Source organism: Suncus etruscus, chromosome 1, assembly GCF_024139225.1.
Source record: "Suncus etruscus isolate mSunEtr1 chromosome 1, mSunEtr1.pri.cur, whole genome shotgun sequence".
Taxonomy (NCBI): Eukaryota; Metazoa; Chordata; class Mammalia; order Eulipotyphla; family Soricidae; genus Suncus; species Suncus etruscus.
In genome coordinates this window covers 61,942,848-61,955,979 of record NC_064848.1, presented here as the reverse complement: position 1 = coordinate 61,955,979, position 13,132 = coordinate 61,942,848, and the positions used below count along the sequence as shown (strand labels likewise).

The window sequence follows — 13,132 nt, the reverse complement described above, 5'->3', positions numbered from 1 at the left end:
AATAATGCACATCTGATTTGTGCACCTAAAACCTCTCCAAGGTCAGAGGCAAGGTAGGTGCTCAAGGACTAAGGTATAAAAAAGAGCTCTGAATCGTCCAAACTGATGAGGTCCTAGAAACAGTGTAGCCCATCAAATTCTTCTGTCTCTGAGCACTCATCACTTTCTGTATTTCCAAATCTCACAGGGAGTTAACCATAGGGCAAGGAGAGGAAGCAAGTTGAGTAGATAGAGTCCTGGTGGAAAGATCTGGGCATGCTTTCAGACTTGAAACTGAGTTATTTCCCAGAGTACCCAAGAATCTTTAGCTAAGATTACAAAAGAGGGGCTGAAGAGATAATACAGGTAAGGCACTTGCCTTGTACATGACCTACCTGACTCCAATCCCTGGCACCACAGATGATCCCCAAGTATTGCCAACAGCATAGTAAGGCCTGAATAGAGTCTTATGTGGCCCTAACTCCCTCCCACCATCATCAAAAGAGTCCAAAAGATAATAAAATTTATGTGGTCTTGGTCTTATATATGCACAAAATATCATTAATAATAGTATAAATAATGGTATTTCAAAAAGTAACTGTTTTTTAATTTTAAGATAAATTCTTAGGAGATCACCAGGAAGATCCTGGTATCTCAAACCTCTAGCTCAGGATCTTCCACAAAGCTATGGCTTTCATGGCAAGGTATTCTCTTTTTCTTCTTTCTAATCTCCAACACCCCTGGGAAACTCTACTCACCAGGGTTAAAGCTCACAATACCAAGTCCTCCATGTCCCTCTTGTTATATCAACATGCAAATAGGCACACCAATATTGGCACTGACCACTCCTAACCAGGCTTCAATTCCCAGAATCCTTGCCGGGTCAGGCAGTTCCTTGGCTCACCCAGAAAGAGCAAAGCACAAATAGACATTCCAAAACCCTTCATTCTCCCATCCAAGAGTACAGGCCCAAACCTGCTTAGCATTCAAGATCAGATGAATTGGGCTCATTCAGAGTGATATGGTCATAGACAACCTTTAGCTCCAAAGGAAGACAAGACTACTACTGTGAGCAATTTCCATAACCCCCAACAACAGGTGGTCCCCTTCCTGAGCTTCCTGGTCATGAAAGGGAGTTCTCTTGTCCACCATAGGAAAAGCCAGCCCTATTTCTGAGGCCCATGATGCTAGCTCAGGGAAGCAATTCAAAAGGATGGAGCATATGCTTTGCATACGTAAGGCCATAAATTCAATCCTTTTCACCATATGGCAGTGGTGGCCCCAAGTACCACCAGGCCTGTGAACCAATCATTAGGCCCACAGGGAAGACAGAGAAGGAAGGAAGGAATAAGGAAGAAGGAAGGAAGGAAGGAAGGAAGGAAGGAAGGAAGGAAGGAAGGAAGGAAGGAAGGAAGGAAGGAAGGAAGGAAGGAAGGAAGGAAGGAAGGAAGGAAGGAAGGAAGGAAGGAAGGAAGGAAGGAAGGAAGGAAGGAAGGAAGGAAAGAGGGTGGGAGAAAGGAAAGAAGGTAGGGATAAAGGGAGAGAGAGAGTGAGGGAAGGAGGGAGAAAGGGAGGGATGGAGAGAGGGAAGGAGGAAAAGAGAGGGAAGGAAGGGGAGAGAGGGAGGGAGAGAGACAAAGGGAGGAAAAGAGGGAGGGAGGGAGAGAGAGAGGAGGGAGGGAAGGAAAGAAGGAGGGAGGGAGAGAGGGTGAGGGTAAGAGGGAGGGAAGGAAAGGGGGAATGAAGGAAAGAGGGAGGGAGAGGGAGGGAGGAAAAGAGAGAGGGAGGGAGGAAAAGAGAGAGGGAGAGAGGAAAAGAGAGAGGGAGGAAAAAAAGAGGGAGGGAAGGAGAGGGAGGGAGAGAAGGAGAGACAGAGGAGGGAGAGAGAATGAGGGAGGGAAGGAAGGAAGGGAAGTGAGGAGAGATGGAGAGAAGGAGAGAGGAAAGGAAAAAGAAAGAATATAAAGAAAGAAAAAATAAAAGATTACCTCAGCCCTAGTTTTCATCTCTGATGTCATCTGTGCCAACACACCTGTCCTTGTGTGATTCTCAGCTCTTTCAAACATATTATTAACACTTCTCAGAGACCTGAGCTATAGTAAGAGGAGGAAAGGCCTGTCTAGCACTGTCACAAAGCCCCAACGTACACAAATACAGCCTGCAGAGATGCATCTGGGTCCCCTCTCCACCTCACCAGGAATTCCTACCCCATGTAATTCTCCTACTGCCATCCCCGGCCCCAGTTTTGGCAGGAATGGCTGCCAGTTGTCAATGGCCAAGTCCTGCCAGCTCTCTTGTTCCTTAGTGTCATGCTCCTGAAATCCTCATTCTGCATACGCTCCATCCTTTCCCCTCGTCCCAATTCCACAGGCAAACAACCTACTTTGACAAAGACATATTTATCACTCCTCTTCCTCCCGCCAATCAAAGAAACCGACAGATTCTCTCACTAGTAGGAGGTCTATCCTGGCCCACCTGGAAACGAGAGGAAAAGATGGTGGCCTTCCCAGCCCCTCCTAAGCAGAACACAGCAGCAGCACCTGGACCTGTAACCCTCTGCCTTCAGGCTTCAGAAGCCTTTGCTCTATGGGAGCACTGTGGATATACTGGAGACAGAGGCAAGAGTCAATGGAAGTCCTCTTGTACAGGAAAGGGCTTTCCTGCTCAGAGCACTCTCATCTGCACTTTAGTATGATGGAGGACATCAAAGTTATGATACAAGAGGAAAGTGTCACCTTTAAAAATCTGTAGGGCTATCAGCAACAGAGAGGAAATACAAGGAGTTTCTTTCTCACCAGGAGCTTCCAGCACCGCAGGGATACAACGCCACTGGGACATATTGCTAGAGTCCCTAACTTTCCTCTCAGCTCATGTAGGTCTGTTGATCCTTCTTTCTCTCAAAGTTCCTCCTAGAAGTCATGGCCTCTGGTCCACTCTGTGACCTCTGATCTCGTGCTTTTCCTGCCCATCACTCTTCCTAACACCTTTATGCCCATTATACAACCTGACACAGGTTGATGCACTAGGTGGCTAAGGGGAAGAATTCAGCAAAGATGGAGAAGAAGCTCTGACTTCGCCCATCCCAGGCAGAATCAACTCACCTTGACAGAGATATGACCATGAGCCTGAGGAAGGTGGGCAGCCAAAAACCAGTCCCCAGGTAAGGGGCTGCTAACGTTAAAGATGCCTGAGGTTCGGTTGGGCAGTGTCCAGCTGAGAGTCAGAGAGAAAACCCCAGGCACAGCTGTGTCCCCTGGAAAGTGGGTATGAAGAGGATTGATGACAGGGGGTGCCCCAGATCGGAAATACCTGGGGAGCCAGAATGAAGAGGAAAGCAGAAAATGGGGATAGGAAACCGAAAAAGAGAGAGAGAAAGAAAGGAAAATTAACAATGATCACCAGTAAAACAAGTAAATTCCCCATCCTAACAAACAAGTGGCTCCAGGTCAGGGGTCAAAGATAATAAGGGATAAAAGGTCAACAGAATTGACACTCTGTTTCTGTGTGTGTGTCTGTCTGTCTCTCTCTGTCTATCTTTCTCTCTCTCTCTCTCTCTCTCTCTCTCTCTCTCTCTCTCTCTCTCACACACACACACACACACACACAATTTCAGTGTGTGTGTGTGTGTGTGTGTGTGTGTCTCATGTCAAGAAGTAGATTGGAGGAGTCAAAGCGATAGCACTGCAGGTAAGGCATTTGCCTTGCATGCAGCCAACCTAGGTTCAATTTCTGGCATTCCATATGGTTCCCCCCACCTAAGCCTCCCTGGAACAATTTCTGAATGTAGAGCCAGGAGTAACTCCTGAGCATCAGCAATTATGGCCCCAAAACAAACGTCATATTTTATTATGGGCAAAATTAGAGATTCAGAGTAAAGCCTGAAGGTCAGTCCAGTGAGATACTCATCACATCATCTTTAGTTTAGAAAGGGGGGTTGAAAGTAAGGAACAGAAGCTAACTCCAACACTCACACAGTCACACTTTGGTCTGGGCAATGGTCCCCAAAGGTTCCCCCTTGCTCCTTGAAGATGATGAGGTTCCAAACAGCCAGAAAGGTGTCCTCAGGCACATGGAAGTGGAAGAGCTCAGTGCTGGCAAAGGAGCGGAAAGGACTCAGCTTGCGAGGTGAGCAGGTGGAGTAATCTGTCAGGAAGAGGCCTCCTGAGAAGTGAGGTGGACAGAAAGCAGTTACATTAGCAGCAGGCACCCAGCATCCCCCCTCTGCCGGTGCTCTCCTCGGGGCTCTCACACTGCCTTGGCCATTTACCACTACCATCTTTGCAATAATCTTTCAGGAAAAGCCTGACTTTTTAATTTGTTTGTTTGTTTGTTTGTTTGGTTTGAGGGTCACATCCAGAAATACTCAGGGATCACTTCTGGTAGTGCTCAGGGGATCCTCTGTGATGCCAGGTATTCAACCAGTCAGCCATTTTCAAGTCAAGCACCTTAACCCTTGTTCTATTTCTGCCACTCCAGGGTGGAACAAACGAGGTGCAATCCAAGACCAAACTAACTACTCAAACACCATTCTAGCTCCAAAACCAAGACCCTATATATAATATCCCAGAGGCTCCTCTCTTAAGAGCCATTTGCTCTCCTCTTTTTCAACATGGCAAAATGAAGGTGTCTGTATGAGTGTGAGTGTAGGAATGTGCAAGAATATGTGTATATGTATGTGAGTGAGCCTGGTTATATGTGTGATGAAGTATGTATATGTAGATGACTGTATGCATCATTGTTCTGTTATTGTGTTACATTAGAGTATTATGCGTGCGCACACATGAGTGTAAGTGTGTGTATATTTGAGTGTGTGTGGATGTGAGTTCTACGTGTGTGTGTGTGTGTGTGTGTGTGTGTGTGTGTGTGTGTGTGTGTGTGTGTGTGTGTGCTGGCGTGGGCTCTTAGGTACTGCTGTTGGCTAAAATTCCACTGTGGAACTTGGGAGTCAGCATGGAACTGTAGCTCCTTTGTTGCTTCTCTTCCCCTTCCTGGCTCCTGCGGTCTGAGCAGTAGAAACTCTCTGAAGGCTCACAAGAGCAGTCCATAGGGTGGAATGGGTCAGAGAGGGAAGGCAGTGTGGGGAGCCTGCAAGGGGCCTGCGTGGGTGGTAAAGGCAGAGAGAGGAACTGGCAAGAAAGGAGGGGAGGCGAGTGAGATTCAAAGGCAACAGGCAAGTGATTTGGGGTTTTCCCAGAGGCAAGCCAGGAAGGTGGGCCACAAGCTCACCCCTAGAATCTTAAACCACTTGGGAATCTTGAGTTTGAGGCCTGGAGAGGAGAAAGCAGCTGTCTCTAGCAGAGGTGCTCTGACCCCTGACCATGGGTTTTAAGAATGGAACCAAGGTAGACATGAGTGCACAGTGCCAGCAGTTAGCCAAGCCAATTGGAGGCTAGACCACCATCCCAGAGAGCATCACCCAGTAGCTGCACTGAGAAAGACGCAAAGAGGCAAAGCTCTGAAGATACTGGCTGCTATGGAGATCAAAGGCCAACTTGTAGAAGGCCAGAAGGATGGCAGGAAAGGGAAGAAGGCTCAAGAAGCTTCAGAAAGGGCCCAGAGAGATAGCACAGTGGCGTTTGCCTTGCAAGCAGCCAATCCAGGACCAAAGGTGGTTGGTTCGAATCCTGGTATCCTATAAGGTCCCCCGTGCCTGCCAGGAGCTATTTCTGAGCAGACAGCCAGGATTAACCCCTGAGCAACACCGGGTGTGGCCCAAAAACCAAAAAAAAAAAAAAAAAAAAAAAAAAAAAAAGAAGCTTCAGAAAAATGGAGTAGCAAGGTAGGATGGTGGGGAGAGAGGGATTATTACCAAACCTTGGAAGAGAGATTTGGGCCAAGTAAGAAATGCCACAGGGCTTACTGATACATTAGATAAGTTAGTGAGTACAGACACTCACTCTGTAAATGGGAGTCACAATTCCAAAAGGAGGTGGTTTCTGAAATTGCAGTGAAAAGGGGTGTCTGGGAGAGAAAAGAGAAGTAGCACAGAGGACCATGCTACATAACAGTAACCTGGAACTGCCCTTCCCAGGGTTGATCTCTTGACCTGGAGGCATCACCCAATCAGCCTATGCAAATCCTCAAAGGTGATGATGAAACTCAAGAATGACAGGCTACACAATTAGTCCCAAGGAAGACCAATCACCTGACAAGCTGATCACTACCCAAGAGCTAGAGAGACCCAAAGCAGTATGTATAAGGCAGTGATGATGAATGTCAGAGAGAAGACAGGAAATTAACTAACTAATCAGATCTGAAGAATACTACTCTGAACTTAGCCTCCAGGAGAGGGGCAGAATGTTTCTTCATATGTGGGATGTTAAGAAACATATTAGGAGAAGAACAAATATCCAAAGTCAACAAATTGAGAACTAGCCTTCAATAGGAAGCTTATCTTGGGTAAATGGGGAGGGACATACCAGGACTACGGTGGAGGGAAGCAGACACTGGGTGAGGGATGTGATGTCAGAATTTTTCATGTATGAAAACCTTGAATGAACAAGTTTATAAAACAGAGTGGCTAAACAATTTAGAGTAGGCGGGGGTAGGGGTGGGGATTAGGGAGCCAGAGAGCCAAGTACTATATACAGTCTGCTAGATATAAATGTTAGAAGAAAGCTGGGCTCTGGGGCACCTTCTCCTGGAGGTGGAGAAAGACTCTTCTCTGTAAACGCTGGTGCCAGGGCAGGACAGAGGATGGGCCAAAGATTGTTCCCAAGAAATGTTAGTCCCAATCATTCAGAGCAACAGATGAAAAGCCCCTATTGACCCCTGGAAAACAATGAAAAGACCAGCACCATAAAAACCTGCTGTTCAAAGAAATTGGTTAAGCCAATTTAAAAGTGACAAGGGACTGGAGAGGAGGCAGATTAGGTTGGTGGGAAAAGTGATTGAGCAAGAACAGGGTATGCTGGAAGGAATCTGGAAGTTTAGATGCTTGAGAAAGCACCACAGCCCCATATTTCTTTGAGACCATTATTGGGACCTACAGAGCTATGTCCTTCAGAAAGCACTTAAAATAAGGCCCTAGCCATGCTCAGGCACACCTGTTCTATATACACAATAATTCCAGGTGAAGCTATAGTGATTTTCCGCCACCACCTGGAACATGCACACACACACACACACACACACACACACACACACACAAAACACATACAAACAAATCATGTGCAGAACCTTTTAGTACTAGGTACAACACAACACCTTTTCTTTCCTGACATAGCCCAAGGCTATGCAAGTGCAATGGGACAAGGTGACCCTAAGAGGCTCCTTCCATCCTAAGCACAGCATTACACATACTATGACAATAATATTGTGACACTGCAAGACACTCCTGGTCTGGAAGCTGTTTCTGCCATTAATTCATAGCATAGCCCTGCACACCAGCCACTGTAGCCAACAAACTAACAGCACATGGCAGTTGGTTCTGCCAGCAAAAGATCTGAGTGCCCTTACCCAACTCCATCATAATTCTTCCCCAAAGCTGCTTCAGGCCAAGCAAGTCTTGATACACATCTCTTGGCTTCATATAGATCTGTGACTGGCCATCACTCTCCTCCTCTAGTCAATCCAGAGCCTGTTCCTTGGGCTTTTGAACACAGAATCCAATACATCATGGGCTAGCTAGCTATGAATTATGCTCATCTGCACCAACTCTGAAGAGCAGACCTGTTACTACCTTTGTAGATAGCACCATCAACTCCAAATCCCTCCTTGGCTCCTGCCTTCATGAAGCCTTGCTGGGTCTGACAGATTTTATATTAAACAAACACATATAATTTGTAATATGTACATGTGGTAGGAAGTGCCTGGCAGTGCCAAGTCAGGAACTTGGTTGCTGTTTTGTCTGTTTCTGGGTTACACCCACTAGTCCTCAGGATTTACACTGGCTCTGCACTCAGGGATCAGTCCTAGAGGGACTCGGGGGACAAAATGGGATGTCAGGTATTGAACTCGAGTCAGACAGCATATGACACCCTACCTGCTCTACTATGGCTCCTGAACTAGCTATTCGGGAGATGACACTTCAGTGACCTGTATAAAGAGGAGCAGGGATTATTCATGAGAAAGATGCATAGTCCACAGTATGGATCCTCCCCACTCACACACAACACACTCAGAGGACACACAGCTTCACATGTCCCCTGTATGACACACAGCATGTCCACACAGCACATGTCAATGTTCCACATAGCCCAGGGGATACACACATGCACAGATTCCAGTGAGCACAGACAGAAAGCCTGGCCACCTCTATACAGTGTTAGACTGCACAGGTATCAGACACCAGCTCCTCTCCGTTTTGTTCTCACCAAAGAGTCCCTCAGGCACATCCTGATCCAGTTCCAGATGCCACTGGGGGAAGAATGGAGTCACCTCTTCCTCAACATGAGGCCATCTGATGGCGCATCTCCCTCTGCCCATTAAGAAGTGGAACCTCGGGCCAGAGAGATAGCATGGAGGTAAGGTGTTTGCCTTGTATTCAGAAGAACAGTGCTTTGAATCCCGGCATCCCATATGGTCCCCTGAGCCTGCCTGCCAGGAGCTATTTCTGAGCATAGAGCCAGGAGTAACCCCTGAGCGCTGCCGGGTGTGACACAAAAACCAAAAAAAAAAAAAGTGGAACCTCTCCCTGCTCTTATCACTTCATCTCTGAATGATGACAGGGGGGCAGAGAAGTGACATCTGAGGAACAGTGAGTGGAAGAAGTGATCCAGTGGGCAGACAGTAGAAAGAGTAGGCTAGTCTCACTTGGGTCAGTCTCCCTAGCAGATACTGCAGTGAAAAAGGAAAAGGAAAAACAACACACTAATTTGAGATGGGAATTAGGACACTTGTTTTCTCAGCTATGCCACATACAGCTCAATGACAGCAGATAAACTGATTACTGACTAAACCTCAGTTTTCTGATAGGTAAATAACCTTTGAGTTTCAACTCTGCTCTAAAAAATATCTGGAAGCCAGGTAGTATAACAGGTAAGGTGCTTGCTTGGCACTTGGTCAACCCAAGTTCAATTCCCAGCAACATATAAAGGCCCCCTAAGCACAGAGCCAGGAATAAGACCTGAGCACTTCCAGGTATGACTCCAAATCCAAAAATTAAAAGTATCAGCAATCGTTGCTAGGCAAGCTGAGCCTATTGGAAACAAGATGCATTATAAGACAATTCATAATGGTGACTAAGCCATATTTATTGGCTACATGTTACTTTCCAAACGGAGTTCTGAACCCTGTTCGTAATTCATGTCCAGCATCTTAATGGCTCATATAAGATCTTTTCACACTGGCCTAGAAACTCACGGGTAGGGGATTACCTCTCCTCCATCAAAAGCAGGCGCAAAGTCTTCTGACGTCCTTGGAAAAGAGTCGGTGTGAGATCAGGAGAAGACCCCAGGATAGAAAATCTCGAAGTCTCATCCTAGGGCCCAGCCAACTCCAAGCCTCATGCCACAAACATAAGTACTCACTTGACCCTCCCAATTCCTCTCCATTATGTACAACCTCTGTTCTCCCTTTCTCCTATTTGCCCCCCAAATCTGGCTGTCCCAGTCCCACTTCTCTCAGTGCCTCCAATCCTCCCCTTCAATCTACAACCCCACCCCTGCCTCAATCTTTCCTGCTTCTGCACTCACCAGCCCCTGGGCCAAGCAGAGAGAACAGCAACAGCAGTAATAGGGCTGGTGGCAGCTGGAGCCCAGACCTGAGTCGAGGCTGGGAGAGGGGCAGGGTATGAGAGACAGTGGGGGGCAGTGGGAGAGACAGAGATGAGGGCAAAGCCTGAGCTAACGGATTGGACTGGCCGGGGCACCGAGACTGGTACAAGGGCAGGGCAAGGGGCGAAAGGAGGGGTGGTGCTGAGGAGTGGGACAAAGGCAGGAGATGGTCCCTGGGCTGAACCGGACCCTGGGGCGGAAGCTGTCCCAGGGGCTGGGCTGGGATTCGGGACTGGAAGTGGCACGAAGGCAGGGGAGGGGATGGGAATGGCCAGGAACTGGAAGAGGACAGGAGCAGGACGGAGGAGCTAGCCTGGGACCCGGATCTGGGCATTCGCGGGGACCCAGGCCGGGACAGGGACCGATCTCGGGCTTGGGGCGAGGGCGGGGCCGGGGGCCAAGGTCCGGGTCGGGATAGGACGAGGGGCCGGGACAAGGGCTGGGCCATGGCCCGGGGCGGGGGCGGGGCCGGGCCAGGCCAGCCCGGGGCGCTCGCAGAGCTGACCCGCAGCTCCGCTCCCCACCCCCCGGGGGGTGCAGGCCTCCGTGGTCCTCGCGGGGTCGGGGCCGGGGTCAGGCGGGCTGGAGCCGGGCCGGGGACCCGAGTAGGAGGAATTCAGGCCTGGGCGAGTCTGGGCTGCGCTGGACCGGCGTTCAGCAGGCCCCGCGGCGGCGGTCCCTGTGACGGCTATGACGCTCCGCCCCGGCCACTCCGATTGGCCTTCCTAAGGAAAGCCCGCCCCTGTCCCCCCTTCTATTGGCCTCTCCATTGGTGCTGCTGGGCCGAGGACAGACTCCACCCACAGCCTTTAACCCCAAACACTGCCCCCCAAGTCCCTAGCTCAGACAGATGCTCTCATCCCCTGTTAACGGTCCCCAGAGGAAGCTCCTAAGAACACTGCGACGACCCTTGCAAATCTAGACACCTACACCTGTGTCCTCAGACCATAACCAGAGTCTCAGAATTCCTGCACACAACCCCCTTACACAAAAAAAAAACAAACCCTCCAGGTTGTGCCCTTGCTCCAGATCCAATGCAATCTCCGCAGAAGACCTCGCCAACCAACGAGGGAGGTGACTCGACTCTTGTTGCTACAGGAACTGCTGGGCATTCCGGTTGCCACGGTGTCGGAGCCCCCCTCTCCAAGCTGGGGTTCCAGAAGTTCCAGTCAGGCCCTTCCTCCCCTTCCTCCTTCCACTCTCCCCCTCGACCCACCCCATCCCAACTCTCCGCAGAGCTGGCTCCTACGCTTTTGCCAGTCTGCGGAGAGGTCCCAGTCCCTTCCCAAACAGGACTCATCCACCTGCAAGAGCATCCCCAAGCCAGCTATCACTTTTCCTCTTCAGCTGCAGGCAAGAAACAGCCTTTCTTCTAAGAACCTTCAAAGCCAAAGTCCAGGGGTAGGTCGTTCCTCCACATCTCCTTCCTAAACCCTCATCCAGGTTCTCTCCTATATGCTTTGGCCCCTTCCTGGGCTCTTCACTCAACCCCTGCCCGCTCTGGCTCTGTGTTTCATCTTTACTCTTATATTGCACCAGCTTTTCTTCCCCATCCCTCCCCCCACATTCCCTCCCCTTCGTCTTCCTACCCTTCCCATCTCCCAACCCTTAATTCTCTACCCCTGGTGTGCCTGTTGCCTCTTAAATGAGCCTGATCATTTTCCTCCCCCTTCGGGGTACTTGCACCCCTTGCTTCGTGTCTCCAACTTCCCTTCGTAAAAACCTCAATGAATTGGGATGAAATGGTGAGGAAATAGAGACAAGGAGAGTAAGGGAAAGTTAAGGCTGAAATCCTTAGGCAGTCTGCAAACAATGACAGATCTTAAATGTCAGGGCCAAGAAAGTTGGACTTAATCCTTAGGCTGAGTCATTGAATGTTTTTCAGCCATTGTTGGGTTTGCATTTTAGAAAGATCTCCACTGGGTCTTCAAGGAAGGCTGACCTCTTTGGAACATTCTTCCAATATAAAATGAAGCACATCACTTCCCACAGCACCCTGGGTTTACCCATCCCCCTCAGTAACACCAACTCCATTTGTAGTGTCTTTTGCTTCACCTTCTCAGACTCTCAATGTCTGAATAAAAAAAGATTAGGTTCTTTGTAAAAATTTTATTTCTGTAAATTATGCTTTTTAAGTTTGTGGGTTTTTTGGTTGGGTTTGGGGGAGAGGTTGTGGACCACACCCAGAGATGCTCAGGTCTTACTCCTGGCTCTGCACATGGGAATCACTGCTTGCAGGCCCTGAAGACCACATGGATAAAGGGGTTGAACCCAGGTCAGCCGTTCACAAAGCAAACACCTTTCCCGCTCTCTGTACTATTACTTCAGTCCCCATTTCTGTAAATTATTAAAGAATAGTGGACTCAATATGCTGTACAAAAGAGTCAAGGGCAAACTAATCACATAAAACAAACAGAAGGTGAAGAGAACTTGAAAAAAATTGCAGGGAAGGGGTCAGACGGTTAGTACGACAAGTAAGGTGCTTGCCTTTCACACAGTCAACCCGGGTTTGATCCCCAGTATCGAATTCTCCCCCCCCCCCCCCCCCCCAGCAATTCCAGGAGTAATTCCTGAGTGCAAAGCCAGGAGTAACTTTTTTTTTTCAGGAGTAACTCCTAAGTATCATACATACCTAAGAAAGGTATGTCCCCCAAAACACCCAAAAAATTAAAGAAAAGAAAACATAAGAGCCATAGTACAGGGCCCGGAGAGATAGCACAGTGGTGTTTGCCCTGCAAGCAGCCGATCCAGGACCAAAGGTGGTTGGTTCGAATCCCGGTGTCCCATATGGTCCCCCGTGCCTGCCAGGAGCTATTTCTGAGCAGACAGCCAGGAATAACCCCTGAGCATCGCCGGGTGTGGCCCAAAAACCAAAAAAAAAAAAAAAAAGAGCCATAGTACAGATAGGGTATTTGCCTTGCATGCAGCCAACCCAGATACCAATTGGCTTCTTTCACTAATCTCTAGATGTTCAGAGTAATGACTCCCATTGTCCTAATGTAGTTCTACTACCCTGCTCTTGGTCTAATCACCTTGTTGCCTTAGTCTCCCTTCTAGGGTCTGGTGATCTGGTCACCTCTCCTCAGAGGTGCAAACTGTTCAGGCTTTCAGTACAAGCTCCCTCACAAACCACCTCAGCCCACAACATGTGATCTAAGCACACAGTTAATTTTCCAGCTCCTAACCCAGAGCTCATCTTGTTTTCCTGCATGTAAAATCTTTGAAAACTCTGAGAACTTTATCCTAATTCCATAACACCCCACTCCCCTCCATGAGCCCTAATTTACAGGCCTACCAATCCAAACCCAGTAATATCTATACCCTTTTCTACCTTTTAGGTTGAAACCAACACAGTCATGGAAAAGCCTGATACCATAGATACAGAGCATCAGAGCTCTTCATTGGTGCTCTCTGCTCAGGTCTCAGAAGAGCCCCTT

General features: G+C 48.6%; 1 protein-coding gene across 1 annotated transcript in view; it reads right to left on the bottom strand.

Moving 5' to 3' along the window:
• TMEM8B (transmembrane protein 8B) overlaps positions 1-10,304 on the bottom strand; it is a 31,649-nt gene extending 21,345 nt beyond the window's left edge. Inside the window, exons 1-3 of the mRNA XM_049773150.1 lie at positions 9,615-10,304; positions 3,951-4,140; positions 3,081-3,288 (exon numbers count right to left, since the gene is read on the bottom strand). Coding sequence (XP_049629107.1) covers positions 3,081-3,288; positions 3,951-4,140; positions 9,615-10,143 — 927 coding nt within the window. The 5' untranslated portion in view covers positions 10,144-10,304. The remainder of the gene's footprint in view (positions 1-3,080; positions 3,289-3,950; positions 4,141-9,614) is intronic.
• Between the last annotated feature and the right edge of the window lie 2,828 nt (positions 10,305-13,132).